Source organism: Chamaea fasciata, unplaced genomic scaffold (assembly GCF_029207755.1).
Source record: "Chamaea fasciata isolate MVZ Bird 193981 ecotype frontalis unplaced genomic scaffold, bChaFas1.0.hap1 SCAF_7, whole genome shotgun sequence".
Lineage (NCBI taxonomy): Eukaryota > Metazoa > Chordata > Aves > Passeriformes > Sylviidae > Chamaea > Chamaea fasciata.
This window is the reverse complement of record NW_027094092.1, coordinates 24,189,778-24,214,347: the sequence shown is the minus strand read 5'-3', so window position 1 is coordinate 24,214,347 and position 24,570 is coordinate 24,189,778. Positions and strand designations below refer to the sequence as shown.

Here is a 24,570-nt window from a genome sequence, read left to right as displayed (position 1 = left end):
GGGGATATCTGAGCCTGCTGTCATAGTAGCCTTAACGTCAACTGCAGCACAGGCATGGACCTGCCTCCTGTCTGCACCCTAAACTCACCCATTTAAGTTACATGGACCTTCTCATGCACCCAAGCTAAGCCCCCAGACTGAAGCTGGAGAGTTGCTGGAGAAATGCTGCAGTGCTGGGAGTCACAGCTCTCCTTTGGCTGAGAGTGCTGCTGGCAGTACAACTTGCTCCGTGGCCTACAGTACAGTTACTGTATTGATCTCCTGCCACTATTGTTCTTGATCTCAAGCTCACGGGTGGTCACCCAGGCAGGACCTCCCTGGAGTTGTGGGAAGGCAGGCTGTCCCCCCTGCAGAGGAAAAGGAAGCCTTTCCATAGTCTACACACTACTTTGGTCTTTTATTATATACCTTGGACCAGTTACAGCATCCTGGCTAATTACACCACCCTCCTGTGTCTCACGTCTAGAGCTTTGCATCTCAATATTATCTTTGTTCCTCTGTCTCCCTATCCCCAATATACTTTCTAACCATGTGTCTGGTGACTGGTATTTGAGCAGCACTAAAGGCCGAGTGCTGCTCTGTGCCATCTCACATCTATCTTGCTTGTCTCTTTTCCTGTCTGCACAGTTAAACCCAAAGGGGACCCATGCTGTCCCTCCTGAAATTTCTAGATGGGGTCACTTCAGCTCTGTTTTGTGGTACTTCATTACAGTTTGAGACTGAATCTGTCTCTTGTGATTTGAGTCTTACTGGAGGAGACTTATCTTGCCAGCTCTTCCCTAAAGTCAGGACTGGGCTGGCAAGAGAATATTAGAGCATATTACTGAGGGTGCCTCAAGGTTTTTGGTAGGCAAAATAGCAAAAGGAGCAGATCGGGTTGTTTTGGAGGAGAAGGGGACTTCTGCCAGTGGATGAAAAGGGGGTTGCGGGTTTCAGCAGCTGAGGTGTGTGTGGCAGGCTTCCTGGCTGCCCATTCTGGTGAACACCTGGGCACTAACTCTTGTCTCTTACCTTGGCAGACAGCCTTCTCCGACTTCCTCACCGGGAGCTCCAAAGACTTGGCGAAGCATGTCAGGCTGGTTGTGAGTGTGCTGGGGTGCTCTGGTCCAGGGAGGGGGTGAGCTGTGGAGGTGTGAGGAATGTCCCTTGGCACACTGAGTATGTCAGGGTTGGGGAGCGGGTATGTTCCTGGGGGTATCAGCTTCCCCTGACTTGGAGAACACTCACTGTAGGGAGCAGAAGAGGGAGGCCATCTCTTCCTTAGTGGGTGGATGGACCAGGCTCCCCCTTACAGGAGCCCGAACACCCCTGTGTTTTTTCTAGTGTGATGGGACAGACCTGACCTCCAAAATTCAGGACCTGAAACCCCAGTGCCTGGTCTTCCTAAACATCCCAAGGTGAGCACCCCCAAGACCTGTCTTCATATGCTGAGTTTCTCACACCTGTTATGTAAATCCTTCCCTGGTTTAGGGTGCCAGTCCAGGCATTTCTTCTGTCCTTTCACAGGTACTGTGCAGGCACCATGCCCTGGGGCAACCCTGGGGAGCACCATGACTTTGAGCCCCAACGCCATGATGATGGCTGCATTGAAGTTATCGGCTTCACCATGACTTCGCTGGTGAGTCTGTGCTGTTGCTAGTTGTAGGTAGCAGCCAGGGGAGTGAATGGGCCCACTGACCAGGTGTCAGCCAGCCCACAGCTCCACAGATCCTCTCTGGAGGAGTTGTGGTGCTGCCTTATGTGACAGTGTCTTCTCTAAGATTTAGGTGAGGTGCTGTTATGCCCTGGTCTCTGTGAGTCCCTTCTCACTGAAATCAAACCCGAGACCCTCAGAACATGATTCACTTTGTAACATCCAGCTGACGATGGATGTTCACCTCATCCCCGTCTCAGTGCATGTTCTGCTCTCACTCTGGACCGTTTCACAGGCTGCCTTGCAAGTCGGTGGCCATGGGGAGCGGCTCTGTCAGTGCCGGCAGGTGGTTCTCACCACGTCCAAGGCCATCCCCATGCAGGTAGATGGAGAGCCCTGCAAGCTGGCGGCTTCCTGCATCCACATCTCTCTGCGCAACCAAGCCAACATGGTGCAGAAGACAAAGCGGCGCAACTCCATGCCTCTGCTCAATGAGTAGGTTCCTCAGATCGATCTGCCACCTCCTCTCCAAGGAGGGCTGGTTGGCAGGGAAAGGGATGGGTCTGATCCGTGACTGGCAGAGGCATTTCAGTCCTTTCCTGGGGAGGGTCTGGGAAGGGATCAGGTCACAGAAAAAAGGTCAGACCCTCATGCTGGAGAAGCTGCTGGTGCCAAGCTCCCCGCCCCAGTCTATGCAATACTGTGCTCTTGCCTATTCTGGAGGGATGAAGGGAACAATGAGAAAGCAGGCTGTCCCTTTCTGATATCTTCCTTTTTCCCTGCCCCCTGCACACAGCCAGCAGCCAGTGCCCGAGCGGCTGCGGATCCGGGTGAGCAGAATCAGCATGCGGGACTATGAGGCACTGAACTACGACAAGGAAAAGCTCAAGGAAGCTTGTGAGTGACCAGGGGGTGGGAGCTGCAGTCCCCAAGTCTGGCAAAGCCTGTAGCTAAACTGTGTGAGGTGTTGGGAATGGGTCATGGGCTGCTCCCTGAGTTGTGCCTGTGCCCTGTCCCCCAGCTGTGCCACTGGGGATCATCGTGGTTCCAGGAGACAGTGACCTGGAGTTGTGCCGGACCCAGATTGAGAAGCTGCAGGAGGTGAGTCTCTGTGTGAAAAGTGGTCATGGCTGAATACTGAGGATGAAGGGACTCAGGGAGAAGATTTCTAAGCCTCCTGCACATACCACCACACACACTCTTGCTTTGGGTCATGCTAAGAGGTCACGGTTTGCTTTCACCATGTGGTGTAGGCAGGGTCCTAAGCTGGATGCCTTGTTGCTCCCTGCTATCTGGCAGCTTCTTTTTCAGCACTGCTCTTCTGACTGTTCTCCAAGCCCAGAGAGTGACCCTGAAAAACTACAGGGTAGTATAAAATGCCAGCACACATCCTGTGGGGGCCTATAACCCTTCAACCCTCCGCAGGCTCTGTGTTTTCTGTCACAGCTCTGCCCTCTCCAGGTACCTGGATTAGGTTTATAACCCCTCCCACTCTTCCCATTTCCAGGCACTGATTTTTGTGTCCTTGCCAATGTACTAGCACATGTCTGTGACCTGTGCACAGACTCTGTAACTCTTGCTCCTGGTGAACAATGCATTCTAAGCCCATAGTGTGGCTCCTGGTGCTGCACTGCTCAATCTGATTGTTGCACGGAAGATCACGGGGACCTTTTTTAGTCTGCTGTTAGCTGGCTCTTGTGCCTGTGGGAATCCCGTCCAGTGTATCTATAGAGTCCCGCAGAGCTGAGTTGCAGAGCTGCTTGCCTGGGCTGGCACACTGGCATCTGCCTCTTGCTGTGCCCGCTCTGTATGCATGCCTCTGCCCACTTTGTGAGCAGGCACATGGCTAGCAGCTCCTGGATTCGCAGGGTGATGCTTTCCTGCTGTGTCAGTGTGGTAGACCGATGCACCTGCAATCTCCTGCACCTTTAAAACTGTGCAGTGTGGCTGGTGTTCCTCATGGTTTACCTCTTCTCACTCCTTGGGCAAGCACTGTGCTCCGTCCTTAAAGCCAGGTGAGGACCAGGTACCTTGGCCAGACAGTGTGTAAGGCCAGAAATGGCAGCACATTAAGCAACTCCAATGGGATGAGAGAGGGACTGGGGGGCTGCCCAGACACAGGCTGTAACAGGACACCTTGCCTTTCTGCAGGATTTCCCTGCACAGCCCTCTGCTTTAGAGCGCCTGCTCTTTCAGGTGCGTATGGCCTCTCTCTGTCCTCTGGGCCCATCTGTCATGTCCACTGTGCCGGTCTCATGGGCTCATCTTGTGACACTGCTCTACAGTCAGCTCCAGTCTGTCCCATGGTGCTCCCTGTTGCAGTGTGCTGTGCCTGTGTTCAATTTCATCCAAGTGCCTGTAGTCCTCTGTGTCTGCAGGAACCTCCCAAAGGAGGAGCAATGCTCCGAAGAGAGATGCAGAGGCCATAAGCTACATCTTTATCCTCTCTTTTATTATGCAGGAGGGAGATGGAGCCAAGCCGAAGACACTGTCATTCCAGAAGCTGTCACCCAAGTGGTGCTTTCTGGACTGTGAGTATCACCCTCCCCTAGGAGTATTCACTGGGTCTGATGATGTACTAGCAAGGTCTAACCACCTCAGTGGAGGTAGAAGATGGAGATCCACATGGCTGTAAAGATCCAAGGGTTTCCAGTACATTAGAAGCCACAGAAGCACCTGAGAATTAGGGCATAGGAATTAGTGTTAGTATTATTAGTGGAGGAATCAGTAGCCCAGCTGAAGTGCATGGACACCAATGCATGCAGCATGGGCTACAAACAGGAGGAGCCAAAAGACAGTTGCCATCACAGAGACCTGGTGGGACAAGTCACACGACTGGGGTGCTGCAATGGATGGCTATAAACTCTTCAGAGGGGACAGGCAAGGAAGGAGACCAAGCTGATCTCTTCCTGTGTCGAGGTGACCTGCTCAGTGGGAGTGAAAAGCTGTGGATGTTGTCCACCTGAAGTTCAGTAAGATGTTTGACACTGTTTCCCACAGAATTCTCCTGGGGAAACTGGTTGCTTGTGGCTCACATGAGTGCACTGTTCACTGGATAGAAAACCAGCTGGATGGCCGGGCCCAGAGAGTGGTGGTGCCTGGAGTTACATCCAGCTGGTGGCCGGTCACCAGTGGTGATCCCCAGGGCTCAGTATCAGTCCTGGTCCTGTTTATTATCTTTATCAGTCTGGATGAGGAGCTCAAGCACAGCCTCTGTCACTTGCAGACAAATTGGGTGGGAGTGTTGATCTGCTGGAGGGCAGGAAGGCTCTGCAGGGGGATCTGGACAGGCTGGATCATGGGCCAAGGCCAAATTGCACGAGGTTCAGAAGAGTGAATGTCCTGCCCTTGGGTCACAGCCGCCCCATGCAGTGCTGCAGGCTGGAAGAACGGGCTGGAAAGCTGCTCAGGAGAAAAGGAGCTAGAGGTGCTGGTCAACAGCAGCTGAACATGATTCAGTGTGTGTGTGTCTGTCAGGATGCAATTGCTAAGGTTCTTAGGAATAGCCCTGGCTGAATTAAGGTGCAAATGAGACCATATGCCAGTGACAATAGTATGGGTTTTGTTTGATAGTAAATGTGAGAAAGACAGAGAGAGAGAAAGAAATAGAAAATAGGTGGGGGGTACAGAAGGAGAGCAACAGGGACAGAATAAGGCAAGTATCACCACTCCATGGATCCCAGTGATGCTCCGTTGATCCTCTCCAGCTGGTCTTCTTGGCGGTGAAGGTCCCCCCGAAAAGCATAGAATCTGATGGGTAATATACACTCAGGCAAGGTAGGAAAATCCAGACACCTCCCGGGGTAGGGGGGCGGGGGCGGAGTTTGCCATTGTCTCTTCCACATCTGTTGCATCATGTGCAGTCCTGTGGTGCAAGGCCTCAGAAATGACTATGGGGGCACTGGGCGGGGCCTTTGATGGATTAGTGCACCCCCTCAGGTGCTCCTCACATGAATATCCTGTGAATGGGGCCTTCCCGGGCTTGGGGGTTCCATAGCCAGTTTGTGTAAGGGAAGATGGGTTCACTGCCCCTGAGCAGAGGTTACAACACACCAAAACTTCCTCTCCCCACCTTGGCTGGGGGAGAAATCTGTGCAAACCTGCTCCCAACAAATGGGTCTGTGGGGTACGGCCTGATTCTTAGCAGGACTTCGGGGTTTGGCTTACATTCTTTTCCTTGTTTACTTGTTTGTTTCAGGTGATTGAAGAATGGGCTTTCCCTTTATCTAATCTCAGCAGTTTGACTTTCAGTCCAAAGTCCCAGTCAAGTATCTTTAGAGAGGCTTCTTTGGTTGTCGCTTCTTTATACAGTTTTCATTACAATGAGCAAAACTTTATATCAGTGTTTGAGGCATGAACTATTTCAGTCTCTGACAGTGTCCAGGTGGCCAAGGCCAATGGCACCCTGGCCTGGATCAAGGAAAGTGTAGTCAGTAGGACCAGGGCAGTGATTGTCTCCCTGTACTCAGCCCTGGTGAGGCCACACCAGGAATCCTGCATCCAGTTTTGGGCCCCTCACTGTAAGAAAGACATTGAGGTGCTGGAGCATGTCCAGAGAAGGGCAACAGAGCTGGTGAAGGGTCTGGACCACAAATCTTAGGAGGTTTAGCTGAGGGAGCTGGGGTTGGTTAGCCTGGAGAAAAGGAGGCTGAGGGGAGTCCTTATCTCTGTCTACAACTACTTGGAAGGAGGTTGTGTCGAATTGTATTGGTCTCTTCTCCCAAGTAACAAGCAGGAGGATGAAGGGAAATTAATGACCTCAAGTTGCATCAGGGAGAATTTTTTTCCCACTGAAAGGGTGATAGGGCATTAGAACAGGCTGCCAGGGAAGTGGATGAGTCCCCATCCCTAAAGATACTTAGAAGATGTTAAGATGTGGCATTTAGGGACGTGGTTTAGTGGTGGACTTGGTAGTGTTGGTTTAATGGTTGGACTTGATGATCTTAAGGGTCTTTTCCAACCTAAGCAATTTGATCATTTTGTGATTCTATGAATTTGGGGGGTGAGAGAACAGATATTCATTGACCAGCCATAGGGAACCACTGAGGCTTGGGACTCACAGATGTTGGGTCTTTGGGGCTGAGCACAGCAGTGCTTTCCTCCAGGCTGCATGCCTGGCTGCTGAGCCAGAGTGGAGCATGGGGTTCTCCTGCCCCTGGAGCTGAAGGCAGCTTGGTGGCGCTGAAGGCATCTTGGTAGCATGTGTTTGTCACTGCGGGCCTGCTGAGAATGCTCTCCTGTGTTGTGCAGGCAGAGGGCCCCCCTGCTCCAGTGTACTCGAAGCTGGCCTCACCATGAGCATCGTATGTTATGGAAGAACAGCCTCCCTGCTGGGCTCCAGCTGCTGCTTCTCCCCTGCCTAAAATTAGCTTTCTCATCTCCCTTTGCCTTCTCTGACCAAGAAGCTCCCTCTGTACATGGAAGCTGGCTGAGTGAAAGGCCCATTGGTAGCATTTCATCTCTCTGATATCCCAGCAAGCAGTGTGTAGACCACAGCAGTGCACAACCATGGGTTGCAAAGTGGGCCTGGGAAGCCTTGTGCTAGGCAGGGAGGGTGCAACTTCTCCCTTCAAGGTCCCAGCCCTGTGTATGGTGTTGCTGGTGCTGCTGCTCCTAGATGTCACTACCAGGACTTCTGTAGCAGGGCTGCTTTCTCTTCTCCTGCCAGTCTCCCAGCAGCAGGTTCTGGGCTCAGGAAAATGTGTCAGGAAAGAGACTAAAGTCTCATTCAACACAGCACAGGTTATTCAAGGGGCTGCATTTTAGGCCTTGAATAGTAGCTCCCTGGATGCAAATATCCAGGATAAACAGGGCTCTTTCACTCTTCTCACCTGCCCTGGCACATCCCCACTCTGTTTGCAGATCCTTGGGTCTGCAAGGATCCCACTGCAGCAACCTCTCCTGGACTGGCACCAACAGCCTGTCAGGATGTTGGGGAAATGCTGGCCTGCGTGGGAATCCAGCTGTCCTGGGACTGTACTCTTACCTGTCCTGGTCTCCCTTGGTGATGCCCTAAGTCCGTAATGCTTCCCTGCTCCCCTAGGGGTGGTGGGTGTGTGTATCTGGCTCCAGCATAGCCACTTGCTCTGTTGCAGCTTCCCTCTCTCTTGGTGATCTCTTCTCTAAGGAAGAGGGATGAGCAGAGGGATGCACTCAGACAGGATGGAGGCTGATTTGAAGCTCTCCTGCCATCCTAGGAGACAGGGGCTTGGATCTACAGCTGGTGGTGGCATGCTCTGTTGTGCCTGGCAGTCAGAATGCTCTGAGTGGCCTCATGAAGGTCCTTAGTCAAGTCAGAAGGAGGCTGAGCTCTCTCTTCTCAGAGCCTCCTGCAGTGCCCCATTTCTGAGCACTGTTAACAAGGTGTGCCATGTTAATCACAGCAGTTCCTCACCTGGTGTAAGTGAATGCTGAGATGTGCACTGCGTAGCCCTGAACTTCATCTGCTCAGGATAATGCTGGAGCAGCTGAAAGCCCCCAGAAAGGCTGTGGCATCAGCTGTTGTGTTCTTGCCTGACCTGTGGCTCCCTGCCAGGAGTCATTGAGGAGGAGATAACAAGCAAAGGCACATTTCACAGGGGCATGGTGGTCTTCAGGCCTAAAGGGCTGCCTCTAGGGTGAAGACACCAGCAGAATCCTGAAGGGAAGTGGTTTGCTCCTGGTCAGGAGCTGTTTTTTTGCTTTGCTGCATCCTCTGTGCAAGCCATGAAGTGTCTGGATAGTTCACTGTCACTCATGGTGGAAAGAGGCCATCTCCCTTGTCTCACACTAAGGATCAGCCTGTCTCATTCTGTTCCTGTCTTACAGCAACCACGGCTGATCGGTTCTACAGGATAGACCGGGCACAGGTGAGTGCAGCCTCATCCTGCATTGTCATCCCCCTGGGAAGGTGCTTGGGTGTCCCACCTGCATGCAGACCAACAGGCAGGCATAGCCTTGGGGCCACACAGGTCTCATACCACTGCCTTGCCCTTTGACATCCCCCAAAGGGATGGCATGATGAGCCTGGCCCAGGACCAGGCTTGGCACCTCCGGGGTTCTGGAGAAAAGGGAAAAAGCCAGGGTGGTAGCACAGAACCTTGGGTTGAAAGCTGCCTGCAGGGCCCTCCAGTGCAGCAGGTAAGGAATAGCAAACATAGTAAGACTGGCTGGGGACCCACCAGCTGGGGTCATCTTCACCAGTATGAGATACTTTCCCTAATGACCTGGGGAGGAGGTCATGAAGATAAGGTTTACAAGGTTGATAAGGTGGCAGGAGATAGGAAGCCTGAAAAGAACAAGGAGATGTAAAGGCTCCCAGGCACAAGACTGCTCAAGCCACTATTGGTCTGCTGAACAAACGGATGGGCCACAAACCCACACACTGGGATATGAGGGGATGGAGTTTTGCAGAAGTAGGTCTTGCTTCTGAGGAAGACTGTCCTGACTTGTGCCTTTCAGGAACACCTCAACTATGTGACAGAGATCTCTCAGGATGAGCTCTATGTGCTGGACCCAGAGCTAGTGGTCACTCAGACTGTGAGCACTTCTCCTGCCATGCCTGACCTGGTGGACTCATCTGCCACACCCCCTGGGCACCATTTTGCATTTCCCTCCTCTTCTTCCTCTCCACCCTCCTCTCCTGCCCCCAGGTGAGTTTGGAATGGGAGTGCTGGGCCTCATGAGGAATGGACAGTGATGAGAGAGCTAGGGTTGGCTTCACAGCATTGATCCCTGGGCCAGATTACAGGGGAGCTCCCTGGAAGTAAGCAGGAATTCAGCATTGAGTAAGACCAAGGGATGAGATGCCATCCTGTTTTCCTTGTTCCTCCAGCAGTGCTGCCCTCAACAGTGGGGCATCACCAGGTGGCTCAGCCATGGGGTCAAGCTCCAGCACTTGGCCCATGGGGCAAAGGGCATGGATGTCTTCCAGCCAAACTAAGGCCAGTGTCAGGTGTGGATGAGCAATGGTGCCAGGAGCAGCAGCTGAAGTGGCTGTGGGGATGGGGAAGAACCCAGATCAGGGAAGGAGTGCCACCAGCAGGTTTCTCCATCCCTCTAGTGCTGGCAAGCCCATTAGGGCCATCTGCTGCCAGGACTGGCAGGGTTAGTTACACTTTCTCTTCTTCCCTTCCAGCGCTGAGCCTGAGTGCTGCCTCCCACTTAAAGGTGAGTGGACTCCTACCCCTGGCCATACCCCCTCTCAGGTTGCACTCTTTTTGTTTTCCTACCATGGGGGTTTTTTTGGCCAATCCTTTCCCTGGTGAGCAGGGAGGAGCCCTGTTGTTCCATGTGTCCTGAAACAGGGAGCCCTGCGGGCGGGTGACCCAGAGGTGAACACGAGACCTGACAGTGATTTGTGGAGTGGCCCAGCCAGGCGCCTTCCCGGCTCCACCAAGCGGGAAATGATGTGGCAAGGGGTTAATCCCCCACCTGCAGAGCTGAGCGCTGTGGACTGGGTTGCGAGGCTGTCTCTGCCTCTCCCTGGGGAGGTGGGAACACTAGATCAGGGGCCTCACCAAGCTGAACAAATGGAAGGAGTTTCCTGAAGCTTGATTGGAGCCTGGAGGTGTGAGTGAGTCATTGGTGAGAGGCGTCTTGGCTGCTGCCTGATGCCCAGGAGACTTGCTCCCCACTTTCATCACAAGTTACCCTGCCCAAGGGCAAAGACAACTCCCCCTGCATGTGCACCTCCCTGGGGCTGAGGTCTGGCTGCACCCCTACGTGGTGTCTCTTTCCTTCCCCTGGCTTGTCCCTTACATTCCTGAAGGTGAAGGAGCCATGTAAATGCAGTCTGACCAAGGGGTTACTCCGTGGAGGAGCTTGTGCTCGTGCTCCACACCTCTGGTGCCCAACTCTTGTCTCCAGGATTAGCTAAGCTGTGTTACAGATTGACTTTTCTGATCCTGACGTGTCTCTCTTTGCAGATGACCTTCTGATAGAAGCTGCCAAGAGTGGCAACTTCAGCAAGGTAAGGTGCTCCAGCAGCCTGCTGCAATGAGCAGCCAGAGCTGGCACCTGGGCTGGTGTGCCCCTTAGGCTAAGGGAAGGCCTGCCAGCCATGCTCCCCAATTGCTGTGGAGCAGCACCTGTCAAGGGCCTTCCTTCAGGAGTGGTGGCTGGAAACCAGGCAGGCTTCTGGCAAAGAGCCCTGGTTCATCTCCTGGGGGACACAAAGGGAAGGGAAGGGATTTGGTAGCATGGCTGAGCTGGACAGAGCTCCCCACCAGCCCCAAGTATCCACGCAACCTGTCAGGCACTCCAGGCACATAATGCTGGGGCTTGGATCTGGGAAATGCAACTCATCCTGAGCAATCTGACAATCCTGTAGTTCCAAGAGCTGCACCGAGCTGGAAGAGACCTGATGGTGAGAGACTCCTCGGGGCAGACTGTCCTCCACCATGCTGTCAAATCAGGAAGCAAGGACATCGTCAAATACATCATCGAGAATGGTGAGCTGGAGCCAGAGTGCCACTCTTAGCAAAGGAGCCTGACAGCCAAAAAAAATCAACCCTCTGCTCAGAGGGAGTACTCCTGGGCTCACATTCCTTCCCTCTGGGTTTGCTACATCATCTTTCTGGTGTATGGGCTTTTCCTTGCATCTGTCTGCCAGTACTGGGGTATCCTCATGGCTTTTGCTGCATCCTGGCAGGGATCAGCATGTCTCTGGGCAACATTCTCAGTGTCTTGCTTCTGCCTTCAGGGCAGCTGACCTGTTGTTTTTGGCAGTTCCCACTGAAATACAGACAGCTTTATTTTTATTTAGATATTTCGCTGTAGTGAGTCCACAACCAGTTCTTTCCTGGGATCAGCTGGGCTCAGATGCCATTGCTGACCTGAGTTTTTTGGAGCTAGGACTTCTGCAGGCAGCATGAAAATAGCAGCCCCTATGGAATGATGCAGACTGTGACCAGGGAGTAGGCAGGTCTGTCTCTGCCCTGGAGCCAGGTCTCAGTCATCTGCACTCTTTCTTTCCACAGCTCCTTCAGAAATCCTTGACGCCACAGAGGATGAGAAGTAAGTCGCTGCCTGACTTGCATTACCTGTTGGCCAGACCCTCTGCAAAGTGACCAGTCACAGGGGCACTTCAGCTGCCCTTGCTCTAATTGCCAGCCATGTTTCCCAGTCCATTTTGGACAAACTGCCCGAGTAGCACCCCCTCCTCTGCCAGGGCTGCCTGGACAAACACAACTCGCCATCAGCACCAACTGCTGCTGAATTGCTGTCTCTTGCTGCCACTTGCATGTGCTGATTGTCCCTGTTCAGGGGGACATCTCACATCTCCCGCTTTCTCCTTCTCAGCGGTGAGACCAGCTTGCACCAGGCTGCAGCCTTACGCCAGCGCACTATCTGCCACTACATCGTGGAGGCCGGGGCCTCGCTCATGAAGACAGACCTGCAGGTGACAGCGGGAACGGTGGCAGTGTGGCTTTCTGTGGCAACCTTTCTGTGGCAAGGAGCAGAGCTAGCAGGAGAGCAGAGCAAGGGTGCTTTGGGTGAGGTGTTTGCCAGCCAGAGAGGAGCTGACATGGAGCACCCATGCTTGTCCAGTAGAGCCCAGCTACAGAGGGGTTAAATCCCTCTTCTCCTGGTGCTTCTCTCCCTGTTGTTTTATTAAATTAGAAGCAAGGGGCTGGAATGTCTCATCCCTGTCTCCCCCTTCCCACCCTCAGGGGTCAGAGCAAGGACATTCTCAGCTCCCTCCCAGCTGCAGGACTCCCCCCGCTCTCCCCCACCGGCAGTCATGATGAGGGATCTGGGAGCTCCTCTTGGCGGGTGAAGCTGGCCTGCGGGGAGCAGGAGCAAGCAGTGGCAGCACTTTCCCTCACATGCCGAGTTAATTGAGCCGTGCCTTAGTGTCAGGGAATTGTGCCAGCCCTGGCAGAAGAGTTGCAAAAAGGGAGGGCTTGGGGCCATGTTTTGGTACAGGAGGTTCCTGGGGCTGGCATATGGCGGAGAGGATGCGGTCAGATCTCTCTGGTAGAGGCTCGTAGTGATGTGATGTAGCAGAACAAGCCAAGAGAGTGCAATCTGCATGTCTAGGACACAAGCTAGGAGCCCAATTGCGGGGTGCTGGTGCTGGTGGAGCTTGGGGTTCAGTTTAGACAATGCACATCCCTGTTTGCCAGCTGCCAGGAGTACACAGTACAGATAATCTCTGGCTCCCTATCTCTCTTCCTTGGTCCTGTCTCAGGCTTAGGAGGCCTTGGGCAGTGCCCAGTGTGGGGCTGCCCTGAATGGAGACTCAGCTGGCAGAGGCAAGAGGAGAGGGCAGTTCAAGGGGGCATGGCCCCTCTGTCCCCAGCCTGCCAGCACAAAAGGGAGACTTGCTCAGGCACGCGCCCGCCCCAGGGAATGGGTTTGCACGTGCCTGTGGCTGCCTGGGGACCCTGCCATGCTGCTGCACTGACCTCTCATGGGCTCCGGGTCACAGCCTGCCTGCACAAGCAGGATCCTCCTCATTAGAAACCCCAGCGGTAGACCTGTAGCACGGGTTCGGAGCAGGCTGATCCCGCTCCCTGAAGTGGTGAGGGAGGAGGCTGAGCCTTATCAGTTGGGAGTGCCTCAGCCCAGCCAGGCAGGGAGGCCCTGGCAGCTCCAGTTTCAGGCTGCCGACAAGCAGTGATGCAGAGGGGCTTCTGCAGGGGAACAGGAAAGAAGCTCAATTCCTTCTCTGTTAAATGAGTGATTGCATTCAGGGGATGTGGGGAGGAGACCATCAAACAGAGCCAGCACCAAAGTACAGAGTCATCTCCATCCCCTAGCTGTGGGGGGGTGTGTGCAGGACCACGGGCTGTGCCCAGTCTTGGGGTGCACATCCCAAGGAGATTTCTTGGTGCATGATACCTCTCTGCAGCCACACGCAGATGGGCTTTTGTGCACAGCCACATCCAGGCCCAGCGGAGGGCTCTGCATGTCTGACGTTGTTCCTGATGCAGTAATATGCCTGTGGGCTGCTCTGGAGGCCTCGGCATGCTGCTGCAGCTGCCCGTGCCCTGCTGTGCACCAGGGGATGAGCCGGGCAGGGCGGGTGTCCCTTCCAGGGCTGGTTTTCAATGGCAGCGGCAGAGTGCCAGGTTTCTGTGGCCTTTCTCTGTGGCACAGCAGAGCCTGGGCACTTGGAGAGGAGGAGCAAGGAGCAGGGGGAGGGAAGGGGGAGAGGAGAGAGCTGGGAGCTGTTAACAGATTTGCTTTTTATGGAGTGCGGGAGTTCATTAGTGGACACAATCCAGATGGCTGCAATAAGCTGGTGAAATGTGATCCTCCTCCGGGAGCTGGAGCGCTAGCCAGGCTGTGAGAGGGAAGGGGGGTTGGTATTCCTGGGCATTCCCCAGACATGCCCCTCATTCCTCACCCTCTCCTGCCTGCCTCCCCAGCACAGCAGAAGAGCAGGTCATGGGGACCAGCCTTTGTCTCTTCTTGGGTGACTTGTGATGCTCAGGGTCAGTCACATCCTAGCCTATGCCTGGAGCCGATGGCCCTTCAGGGGACAGCTTCCAGGCGTGCAGTAGTCAGGCTCCTCAGGAGCACATTTTGATCCCATGGTGACCACATGGGCATTTGGCAGCCGCCTGACTCGGGGTTTGGCTGCAGGCTCTGCTGGATGCAGCCACATGGGGGAATGGGGACGCCTTTGGCTGCCAAAGCAGTGTTTAGGCAGTGTTTGGCACTCTTGACTTCTTGCCTCCCATGTGCAGGGAGACACCCCAAAGCACCGTGCTGAGAAAGCCAATGACCCCGACTTAGCTGCCTACCTCGAGAACCGACAGCACTACCAGATGATCCAGCGGGAGGACCAGGAGACAGCTGTGTAGTGCCTGGTGTGCCTTAGCCCAAGCCAGCTCGTGCAGGATGAGAAGAGGACAATGCCAACTGGCAAACCTGCATCTGGCCCAACCCTCCCCAGATGCCAACCTGGTCCCTGGGGATGGATGCAGAAGAGCTCTGCCCCAGGCTGGGCTGGGACTCTGTTTATGAGGACAATGGGTATTTCAGACTTGAAGCCTGAATCTTTGTGTCCACCCCTTCGCCTCTCATTCACCACATTCCCTGCCCTAGGTGGGCTCTATCCCCCAGCCATGGTGGAGCAGGCCAGGCTGAAGCCCCTTGTTCATGGGAGTAATGCCAGTGCCCCCTCCACAGGCTCTTACCTATGATCCTTGTGGGATATCATTGCTCAGCCCCTCTCTCTGCTGGCAGTGCCCCTCTGTTAGGTGTTTGGCTAGGTTTGTGTGCTGTTCCTCCTCTCCTGTCTGGCACAGCTGAGGGAGGCACAGACTCCATGGACAGCCTGCAGAGGCTGTGAGCCGCAGGCTTTGCCCCAAAGGAAGCACCACAACTTAAGAGCCCTGCCTTCTCCTCCCTCCTGGTGCTGCACCAGGTCTCGTGTGTTTCCCTACTCAGAGCCTTCTGCAGCAGGAGGGAAGTCACTTGTGGATCCAGCCTTTCCTCAGAGCATCTGGGACTGGTGCAGCTGGAAGTAGGGCAGCGGGTGCCCTCCTGATGGGCCTTTAGTGCTCAGTCAGCAGTCTGACTGAGGACTGGGATGGCATGGAGGAAGGCTACCAAACCCTTCCACCACACTTCTCTCCATGGGGCTGGGTGGAACAGTTTGCACACCCACTCTGCTGAGCGTCTCTTTGTGAGCCCACTGCAGGATGGTGGAGAGCTGCGCTCAGCTGGGACAGTGGCAGTGGTGACGCCTGTTACAGTTCCCAAATGCTGACTTGGATTCAGCTGCCCTCCGTGCTTCAGTTTCACCCTCAATGCTAGACTTTGCATGGGGCTGGATGGGCAGTGCTGGGGTCAAGTGCTGCTCTCAGGGATCCCCTCCTGCCCCCCAACCTGGCAACATGCATCCTATTAGTCTGACTCCTGCTATTCCCCAAACTGGGCACAGGGCTTTGCAGGGAAAACTTGAGAGCTCTTGCAGATGAGACACAACCCACCTGGGCAGATGACGAGCTCACCCTCTCCAGTTTCAGCAGAAAGAGGAACCCTCAGAGGTCCTAGCCCTGAGTCATGCCTGCAATGGGATGGAATTTCACCAACCACCTGCCATAGAGTATGAGGCACCACAGTCCATCTCCCCTGTTGATGCTGTGAGCAGCTGATGCAGAGACATCAAGCCAGGCCTTCAGCAAGGCTTTTGCAGAACTGAATCTCTGAGACCAGGAGGTGCCCACAGAGGAGGAAAGCTGATGGCTCTGAGCCTAGCAGACTTACTTGGCACTTTTGGGTGGGCAGTTGTTGTGAAGGGGATTGCTGTTGGCAGCTTGGCTCCAGGAGAGCACACTGCTGCTGCCGTGTGTGGTCTGTGCAGTCCCTCTGCACTCCTATGCAGCCGTGCCCACAGGGTAGTGCTGAGTGGCGCTGTTTGAATCCCACCTACTACCAAGAAAAGGGTATGAGCACACTTTAGGGAACCAGAATACCCTTCAGACCTTTTGCCCAGGGGCAGGGTTTTCTTGAAGGATGGGGGTGCTGTACTGGGGAACAGAGGCGCAGGGCAGTGCAGGGTGCCCAGGCGCCAGTGGCAGTATTGGCAAATAATAATGATAGCGTACTAATGCATTGACAGCTGGGACACTCCAGAAGTGCCTGGAGTTCTCATCAGCACTGCTGGCAGGCCACTGACAAGGCACTGTCATCTCAGAGGTCCACACCACTGCTGCCCCAGATGGGATGCCCAGTTTGGTCCAGAGGCATTTAGAGCCTCAGCTTTCCCCTTTCTCCCGTATAGTTTTTGTACAGGTAGTTGAGAGACACACTGTCCCCATCCCTGCCTGGCCCCTCCGTGCACCTGTGAGCTGAGTTGCTGTGCAATTCCAAGCCTGCTTATATTTTGGTGAAGAAGGAGGGGGTGTTGGTCGCCCTGCCCCCCTGAGGGCAGGGGTTCTGTGCAATACCTGGGTCTGTGTTTCCTAGACGCTGTTGTAGGATTGTATTTTTGTAACTATGTGAGGGTGCTGGCTCTAGCCGGCCCAGGGCCTGGCAGAGCCTGTGTTCCCATTGCTTTTCAACTTTGACTGTTTGGATGTTGTTGTTTCTTGCCATTTAAATAAAGAGATTGATGTTTTAGTTCCTGTCTCCTGCTGCATCGGCAAGATTGCAGCGGGCACTGCACAACAGATGCCCTGCATGGCACAAACAAGGTTGGATCCCAAGGCCTCTGCCCCTGTCCAAACTTGGGGGTACTTTTGGGAGTTCCCTGATGGCCCACGTCCTTGGTCGTTTCCCAGCACAGCATCCTGTTTGCCAGATCTTTGTCCTTAGAGACCTTCTCCTCCATTCTGTGTGGAGCATTATCAATGCTCAGTGTAATGTGGGAAAGGGAGAAAGTGCACTGCCTTCCCAAGTGATCCAGAAGGCCTTGGACATGTGAGTCAGCAACCTGCTATTCCTCCTTGGGGCAAAGGCGGCAGCCCCAGCAACTGCCACAGCTGTCAGTGGATACTGCAGCAGCATCCAGCCTCCAGTTTCAGAACGTTTGTTGGCCTTTTTTTGTGGTGAGTTGTCCCCGGGCATTCTGCTCTGCGGGAGATGAGCTGTCTGGGGCTCTTCCTATTCATTTCCAGCTCCAGCAGAGAGTCTGGGGCTTCTCCCTCCAGTGCTGAGCACTGAGGGCAGGGATTATCTCTGCCACTCTGGTGGAAGGACCACTCTCTGATTACAAAAGCAGAGGATTAGGGACACTTCCAGCCTCAGACTCATAAGGATGACTGTGGCCAATGTAACTTCTCTCCAGTGGAGTTGCTTTTGAAAAAGGAGGTAATTGCAGTGGCTGATGCCATGCTGGTGATGGACCCCATGGGTGATGAGGACCTATACTCATCTCTTAAACTCGGATTTCTAGGGGCAGTTTAGCAGCCTGCCTGCCTGGTGCTCCTGCCAGCCCCTCTCTGCCCGGAGAAGCAGCCTCCTTCCCTGCCTGCATTGTCCCTTCCACCCCCACTGTGCCTCTCTTTCATGGTCTTCAACCCTCCCCTCCTGCCCGGAGCTAACAGTGAGGATCTGTAGCAGGTGTAAGGCACACCAAATTGTTCTGGCCTCCCCAGGGACCAGGTGTACGTGCAACTGGGAGGAGGGGGCCTGCTCTGCTTCAGTGCCCAGACCCCAGCATGCTGGTGCTTGGCCCACACCTCGGCAGGGAGGCTGTCAGTAACCATGGCAATTGGAGTCTTCCAGCTGCCCCAGTGTCAAATATACAGTGGGGAAGAAAAGCAGTCCCACTGTGTGATCACTCTGAGGAGGAGTGTTGGGAAAGGGGCAGTGTACCTTTGGGGCAGCGGCCTGCCCTTCTCTCTAAAGGTGTCACCATCCCTTCTTTCTCCTTTTCAGTCAGGTGCTGGAGGTTCGGAGTTCTGTCTGCCCTCCTGTGGGATGGAATCACACCTGGAGGTGTAGGCACCAGGTACATGTCTGCAGGCTGGAGAAAGCCATGCAAGCCCAGCCCCAGATAAGCAGAGCTGGGGTGACAGCCGTTGGCCCCGTTAATGATTACCTGCCACACATCTCAACAAGGAAAAGGTCATTCCTCTCTCATGCATGGCTGTGTCCCTGAACTGGCACTGCTGCGACATCCACTACCAGTTCCCCAAGGATCAGGCTTTGACCAGAGATGGAAAATGCAGAGCTGACGTGCCATGAATTAGCTTGTGACATTTTTAGAGGTAAAAAGCTCAAGCTAACCAATTGCAGGAAAATGCACCTGGGTTGGTCACACTCCCTCTTTTTTCTTCCTTTCCTCAGTATGAGGTCCCTTTCTGCAATCAAGGCCTTCTGCTGCTTATTTGAGCTGGGGAAGGAGCCATTTCCCCCATGACCCTCAAAAAGAGCCCAAAGGGACCAAGCACAGCCACTGCTGAGAGTGATGTGCACTAATGCATCTCTGCCCCCTCACAGGACTAGCAAGGTCCTTTTCATCTTCCACCAGCATTCGGATACCGCCACTTGGTCCAAGGAGAAGGGCTACAGCATGGCTGAGCTGGGGACAAGCAGGCAGGTCAAGGGTTGGAACTGGAGAGACATTTGAGACAGCATGGAAGTGATGTGCCGCTCTGGGTGCTGAGCAAGTACCCCTTTCCTAGCAACCTCCCACGAGGGGCTGAGCAAGCAAAGGGTGAAAAGGGCAGAGATTATGAAAGGTTGGTCCATTGATGCCAGTGGCCCTGATGGAAAAGGAGGCATCCACGGACCCGGTGGAGACCCTTTACTCCACCGAGGCACCCCCGGGGCCAGCTTCCAGCAGAACTCAGAGCAGCAGCCCCTAGGGGAAACCCTGCCCGGCTGTTCAGCTGTGCACCCTTCAGCCACTCGGTGATGTTGGGGTGCGTGGTCAGCTGAACCCGCACAGCTCCCTTGCTACCGCACTGCGGGTACGGGTTGGAAAGCACAGCAGGAAGATGACAGGGGACAAGGGACCGGGGCCGTGCCCCGCGGGACCTGACCCCCCCCCGGACCCGGCTCATCCCCGGCCGAGGGGCCCGCCGCCGCCCCGCGCTGCCCCCGCCCCACTGGCCGAGGGGCCAGGCTGCCCGCGGGCCGCCCCTCCGCCACCCGGCCTTTGTGTCTGCCGGGGGGCAGAGGAGGAGCTTGCGAAAAGTTTTGGGCTAAAAACCCACCTTTTTGCTGCCAGCCGAGCCCGACGTCAGGGGCCGCTGTGCGCCGCGCGGGGCTCCGCACGCGGCCGCCACACAAAGGCAGCAGCTCCGCTCCGCTCCGCTCCCAGGTGAGTGCGGCCCCGGCCAGTTCTCGGGGTCGGGACCCCACCCCAGGGCCCCGCGCACGGCGGCACCGCCCGCCCGACGCCACGGCGATGGGCGCCCCGGGCCAGGCGAGCGGAGACCTCCCGACGCTTCCCCGGGGAGGCGGCAGCCGTCCAGGCTGAGGGCTCCCCGGAGCGGGAAGGGGCTTTGCCGGGGTGGGGGATAGGCTCTGGCTGGGGAGGAGCTGCAGAAAAGGGCGACTGGGGCCGGAACACGGGGGCGGTGACCCCCCCCCACCCCCCAGGTGCGGGATCACCTGAGAGGAGCCGGGGAAGAACCTGGAGGGGCAGAAGGATGGAGCTTGTTTGGGTGGGAGTCAGAGCTCCTGGAGAGCAGATGGGTTGAGATAGTGGCCCGGTATCCTACCCCCCGTTCATCTGGGGAAGCACCCCACACTGGTTCAGGGAGAACTCAGCTGGTGGCGATCCTCCGGTCGGAGCCCGGGGAGCTGCCCCGGGGCGAGGCTCGACCACCGCCCGCCTCTCCGGAAGGCGACGAGAAGAGGCTCTACGGGGCTCACGGCACAGCATCTGCCCTGAGGCGGGAGCAGAGGCCAGAGGTGTGGAAGGGCGCTGCCTGCTCCTCTCTCTGCCCCCCGTGCAGGGGCAGAACCATTTTCCCTTGGAGCGCCTTCTGCTCCCTGCGAGGGGAAGATGAGGCCGCCTGCTGGAAAGCCCCACACGCCCCGGCTCTGCTTCCCTCAGCACCTCTAGGAAAATCTCCTGGCCGTACTAACGCCTCGGCTCACGGGCACATGCTCGGTCTCCCCTTTCCTGGCAGCAGGGAACTTCCTGCTGCCGCGGTGCTTGGCACTCCAGGCCACGGGCTTCCCGAGCGCTGCGCTGGCTCCTCGAGTGCCGGGCTGCCTGCCCGAAGGCTGGGAAGCAGCTCAGCCGGCAGAGGGAGGACAGCAGTCCTGCATCCACCACTGCCAGAGCCAGCTGCAATTTGAGCCGTGCAAAGCCGAGCCGAGAGGTCCCACTACTGGAAAAGGGGATGTGAGGGGGGTGCCAGCCCAGCCGCCGGCCCGTTCCCAGCAGTGCATGGGGACACCATTGAGGGATCAGGAGCTGGGGGGGATGTGTGGCCCGCTTTAGGAGGTGTCGGTGGCACTACCTGGCCCAGAATGGTGTCGGGAAAGAGGTCCAAACTTTCCCATTGCAATAGTGGGTATTTGAGTACTGCTTCAGCTTCACTAGGTGATTTTTCTTTTTAGAGCTTCAGCTTCACCTGGTGATTTGATTTTTCGTTTTAGAGCTGATCCTAGATCATAAAACCCCAGGGCAGCTAGAGGAGGGGGAAGGGAGAACAGGGACTGATGTTATGTGGGAGCCAGCATCTGAGGAGAGAGGCCAGGGCCCCCCAGGGATGCAGGAGGAGTAGGGCTGTGTGAGCATGCCTGAAAGTGCTGTCAGCCCAGCCAGGAACAGCTCTTGTTTGCCTGGCTGTTTGGAAAACCAGCTGGGAAGCGGCATGCCGTTTTCCTTATGAACACTTTGGGATGAGCCATGACTGAAGGTCCCTGCAGACCTTTGCCTGGGGAATGCAGTGTCCTGGGCCGAGCCTGGGAACAAATTCAGGGGTCCCTGGAGCTGGAGCTGGTCATCCCCTCAGAGGGCATCCTTCTAGCATCCCTGTGTACACATGGGCAGGGCGCCACTGCACCCATGGTAAACAGAGGGAGTCTGTGCCTGGAGGTGAGGCCGGGGTGAGCATAGCAGCTGGGGCTGTCTGCCCTGAGGGCTTGAAGACCATGCAGAAGATGCTGGGCTGGGAGGCAGGTGCAAGGAGCACAGGGAAATGCTCCGCAGAAAAGGATGGGAGAAGTTTACAGAACACCTGAAACCAGGGGGATGCTGTGAATAATAGGGATGTCAGAGGTGCTACCCCGTAAGAGCTGCTACAGAAAGTGGGACAGCCATGTCTGTAAATCAGCTCAGCTCCAGCCTTATCATCTGTAGCACGCCCATCTGCGCTGAGCCCTCGTCCCCTTTGAGGGCAGATGGGTGGGAACAGAGCTGAGCCATGCTGTGCTCAGCAGGATGGCTCCCAGCCGGGCTGGGTGAGGGGAAGGCAGATCTCACCCCCACGACTGTGCCCTCAGCCAGCCAGTCTGTGTAATTCCCTGTGACAGTTCAATGCAGAGCGAGGCTGGCAGCTTGGCGGCGGATGCATGAAAGGTGAGTGCACTGGAGCCTGAATAATGTGGGATGCTGCTCTCTCTGGCATGCTGCCCAGGGAGCCCAGGGGAGGGAGCAAACGCTGACCTTGGGCTCTTGCCTGTGTTGATGTCCCCTGGGGCCTGTGGTTCATCCTGTCCTCTACAGCCCAATTCTGCAAAGCCCATCACAGAGCCAGGGCAGGTGCCATGTGTTTTCTGAATGGCTGATATTTCTGATATGGGTGGCATCTTAAAAGGCTTTGGGGGAGCAGGAAGGGGTCTCCAGATTTGAAACACTGGCTCTGCATACCTGCACTCTTGTTCCCACTGAGAGCAGGATCTAGGACCCCAGTGTTGGCAGCAACATCCCAGAGTCTCATGGTAGCAGCCAGAAGGGAGCCATCACAGGATCCGAGGCCATCGGGGCAGGGGGGCAAGGCACAATCCCCAGAACCAAAGCTTTATGTGTGTGCACCCTTGTCCCCAACCTGCTCCCAGGTGTGTGCACCTGCATGCATAGGTGGTGTGGGCAGTGGGCTCAGCACTCCTGCCACATCCCTCCAATGAGTTCCCACACTGTGGATGCTTTTTTTTTTTTTTGTGCTAAATCCACTGATTTAACTCTCAGACCTCTCATAGAAGCAGATTTATTTTTCTGGATTTTTTTCCTTCTCCCTGGTATCCTCTGGAACTGGAGTAAGGTACTATGGGAGCTGTGTTCCCTGGTCTCAAGGCTCTGGTATGGGGCAGCAGCCTGCTGGGTCATGGATAAATGATCCACAGAGAAATACAGGGGTAAGGGCTGGCAACTGGCACCCAACTGTAGGACCTTCCCCAGATGCTGTGTGGGCTGTGGGGCTCCCCATGGAGAGCATTTTGACTACATGCAGGGCAGTGGGGGGGGCTGCAGGGGTGGGAACAGTCTCTCAGCCCAGCTCCCTGGTGGGATACAGTTGTTGGAAGTACACAATTAACCTTCCTGTTGCAATTAGTGAGCATACCCTACCCCTACTGGGTAGCAACAAGCAGGGCACAGGGGTGTACATGCACATGGAGGTGAGTGTGTGCAATGGAGGCAGCTGCTGTCTTCCTCCCACACAGGCTGCCCACAGCCCACCATGCCCCTCCTTGAAACCACGTTGCACCCCAACCTCCAACCCACCTCGCTCTCTCCTTCCTCCACAGGCAGGATGCAGGTTCGGAGCCTCCTCCTCCTCCTGGCTCTGATCCTGGTGGCTGCTGCCGCTGAGGCTGGCAAGAACAAGAAAGGTGAGAGGCAGCCTGGGGCAGGGGGTGAGTGGGCAGGGTGGGGTGGGAGGCAGAGTGGGGCATGCTCCCCTGTCCCTGCAGAGAGCACCCACTCCACTTTTCCATGCAGAAAAGACAAAGAAGGATGTCTCCAAGTGTGAGGACTGGCACTGGGGACCCTGTGTTCCAAACAGTAAGGACTGTGGCCTGGGCTACCGCGAGGGAACTTGCAAAGATGAGACTAGGAAGCTCAAGTGCAAGATCCCCTGCAACTGGAAGAAGAAATTTGGAGGTGGGTGCATTGATGTAGGCTGGTTGTGGACCACCCTGTGCTGGGTAATGGAGGCCAGTGTGCTGCCAGGTCCTGGCTAATTCTGATGCCTCTCCCCTCTCATTCAGCTGACTGCAAGTACAAGTTTGAGAGCTGGGGAGGCTGTAGCGCTCAGACAGGCCTGAAGACTCGCTCTGGCATCCTGAAGAAAGCCCTGTACAATGCCCAGTGTGAGGAGACTGTCTATGTGACCAAGCCCTGCTCCTCCAAGATCAAGTCAAAGTCCAAAGGTCAGTTCCCACCACTCCTGCCCCCAGAAGGGTCCTGTTACAACCCTGGGCAGGGGTTTTTCGGAGGCACTTTGGCCTGTTGGGGTTGGCTTTGTTGGTGGTGTGGGTGATTTCATAGGATGCTCTTTCTTTTGCACTGTGAAGTCCAGCTGCTGGCTGGGTGTGATGCAAGTGCTGCTAGGAAAAACCCTGGTCCCCTCACAAACCACTGCCATCTTTGGTGGATTGGGGATTCCCTGCTCTCCTCACTAGGTCTGGTGCAAAACGTGGTTTGGCATGGTGGGAGGCTGCCTGCAGGGATGCAGCCACTGCACACTGCTCAGCCAGCCATGCTGGCTACATTTCTACCACAGCAGTGCCTGGGGAACTGCGAGCTGCCAGCAGATGCACTCACTCTTGTCCCCTCTGCTTCTTGAATGCAGCAAAGAAGGGCAAGGGGAAGGACTAGAGCTGGAAGCCAGCGTTGTCAGCAGCCCCTCAACGTGGTGCCTACAGGACTGGATGTCCAGCTGCAGCTGTCCTACACTACAGTCTTCCTCCTCCTCTCCTTACTCCTTTCCGTGACCTCCTCTTTCACTGAGATGCCTTGTTTTAATCATTAGTGTTGTAGAGAGCAAACCCACCCACCCTGCAGGATAGGCTGCCTCCTTTCTTGCTGTCCCATGGGCACTGCTTGTGCCTCCTGCTCACCTCCTCACGGCTGGTGTTGGGGTTCACTGGGATGTGCTTGGAGAGCTGGGATGGGACACACATTTTTCCACCCTCCAGCACAAACGAGTTGCCTTTGGCACATCCTTTTGCAAGCCCAGGAGCCGCCTCACTCCTCCACCAGGTACCGGTGCCAGAGAGAAGGGCTGGGTGTTGTATGGCCAAGTAACCCCATCACTCAGGCTTTTCACTCAAGGACTGCTCTCACCTCAGGGGGTTTATTCCAGCATCCCTGTGGCTGGGGCACGACTTACCTGCAGCAGTTGAGGAAAACACAACCATCACCCTGAGAAGCAACTGTGTCTCCTCTCTGTCACTTCTAACCATGTGTGTCCATGCTGGGGCTGCAGCCGCCCTGCCTTTGCCATGACATCATCAGTGCTGGGTGGGAGCTCTCCCTCCTTTTGGATTTTTTTTTCTTTTCCAATAAAAATCTTTTTAAAAAAAGTATCAGAACCTTCCCCCCCCCCCCCCCCCCATTGTCCCCACAATGTGCTGTGCTGGAAACCCCA

At 55.5% G+C, this 24,570-nt stretch overlaps 2 protein-coding genes across 11 annotated transcripts in view; both read left to right on the top strand.

The window, feature by feature from the left end:
* The window catches only part of DGKZ (diacylglycerol kinase zeta), a 54,289-nt gene extending 37,596 nt beyond the window's left edge, over positions 1–16,693 (top strand). For 5 of the 8 annotated variants that reach the window (XM_066188008.1, XM_066188011.1, XM_066188009.1 and 2 more), the window contains 16 exons: positions 1,020–1,082; positions 1,324–1,397; positions 1,507–1,618; positions 1,929–2,128; positions 2,430–2,530; positions 2,655–2,734; positions 3,785–3,829; positions 4,095–4,164; positions 8,441–8,481; positions 9,074–9,264; positions 9,750–9,781; positions 10,540–10,583; positions 10,944–11,064; positions 11,593–11,629; positions 11,915–12,014; positions 14,311–16,693. In XM_066188008.1, the coding sequence (XP_066044105.1) occupies positions 1,020–1,082; positions 1,324–1,397; positions 1,507–1,618; positions 1,929–2,128; positions 2,430–2,530; positions 2,655–2,734; positions 3,785–3,829; positions 4,095–4,164; positions 8,441–8,481; positions 9,074–9,264; positions 9,750–9,781; positions 10,540–10,583; positions 10,944–11,064; positions 11,593–11,629; positions 11,915–12,014; positions 14,311–14,427 (1,428 nt within the window). In that variant the 3' untranslated portion in view covers positions 14,428–16,693. The remainder of the gene's footprint in view (positions 1–1,019; positions 1,083–1,323; positions 1,398–1,506; positions 1,619–1,928; positions 2,129–2,429; positions 2,531–2,654; positions 2,735–3,784; positions 3,830–4,094; positions 4,165–8,440; positions 8,482–9,073; positions 9,265–9,749; positions 9,782–10,539; positions 10,584–10,943; positions 11,065–11,592; positions 11,630–11,914; positions 12,015–14,310) is intronic. The other 3 variants (XM_066188010.1, XM_066188004.1, XM_066188007.1) reach the window with 2 other exon arrangements.
* On the top strand, positions 11,989–24,509 carry MDK (midkine). 3 transcript variants are annotated; one of them, XM_066188022.1, is made up of 5 exons: positions 11,989–12,014; positions 22,727–22,810; positions 22,920–23,081; positions 23,189–23,350; positions 23,773–24,509. In XM_066188022.1, the coding sequence occupies exons 2-5, from the start codon at positions 22,732–22,734 to the stop codon at positions 23,796–23,798; spliced, it is 429 nt and encodes a 142-aa protein (XP_066044119.1). In that variant the 5' UTR covers positions 11,989–12,014; positions 22,727–22,731; the 3' UTR covers positions 23,799–24,509. The 3 variants fall into 3 exon arrangements, with proteins under 3 accessions (XP_066044119.1, XP_066044118.1, XP_066044117.1); XM_066188021.1 differs by lacking the exon at positions 11,989–12,014 and adding an exon at positions 19,192–19,343; XM_066188020.1 differs by lacking the exon at positions 11,989–12,014 and adding an exon at positions 21,330–21,560.
* Positions 24,510–24,570: the final 61 nt, after the last annotated feature.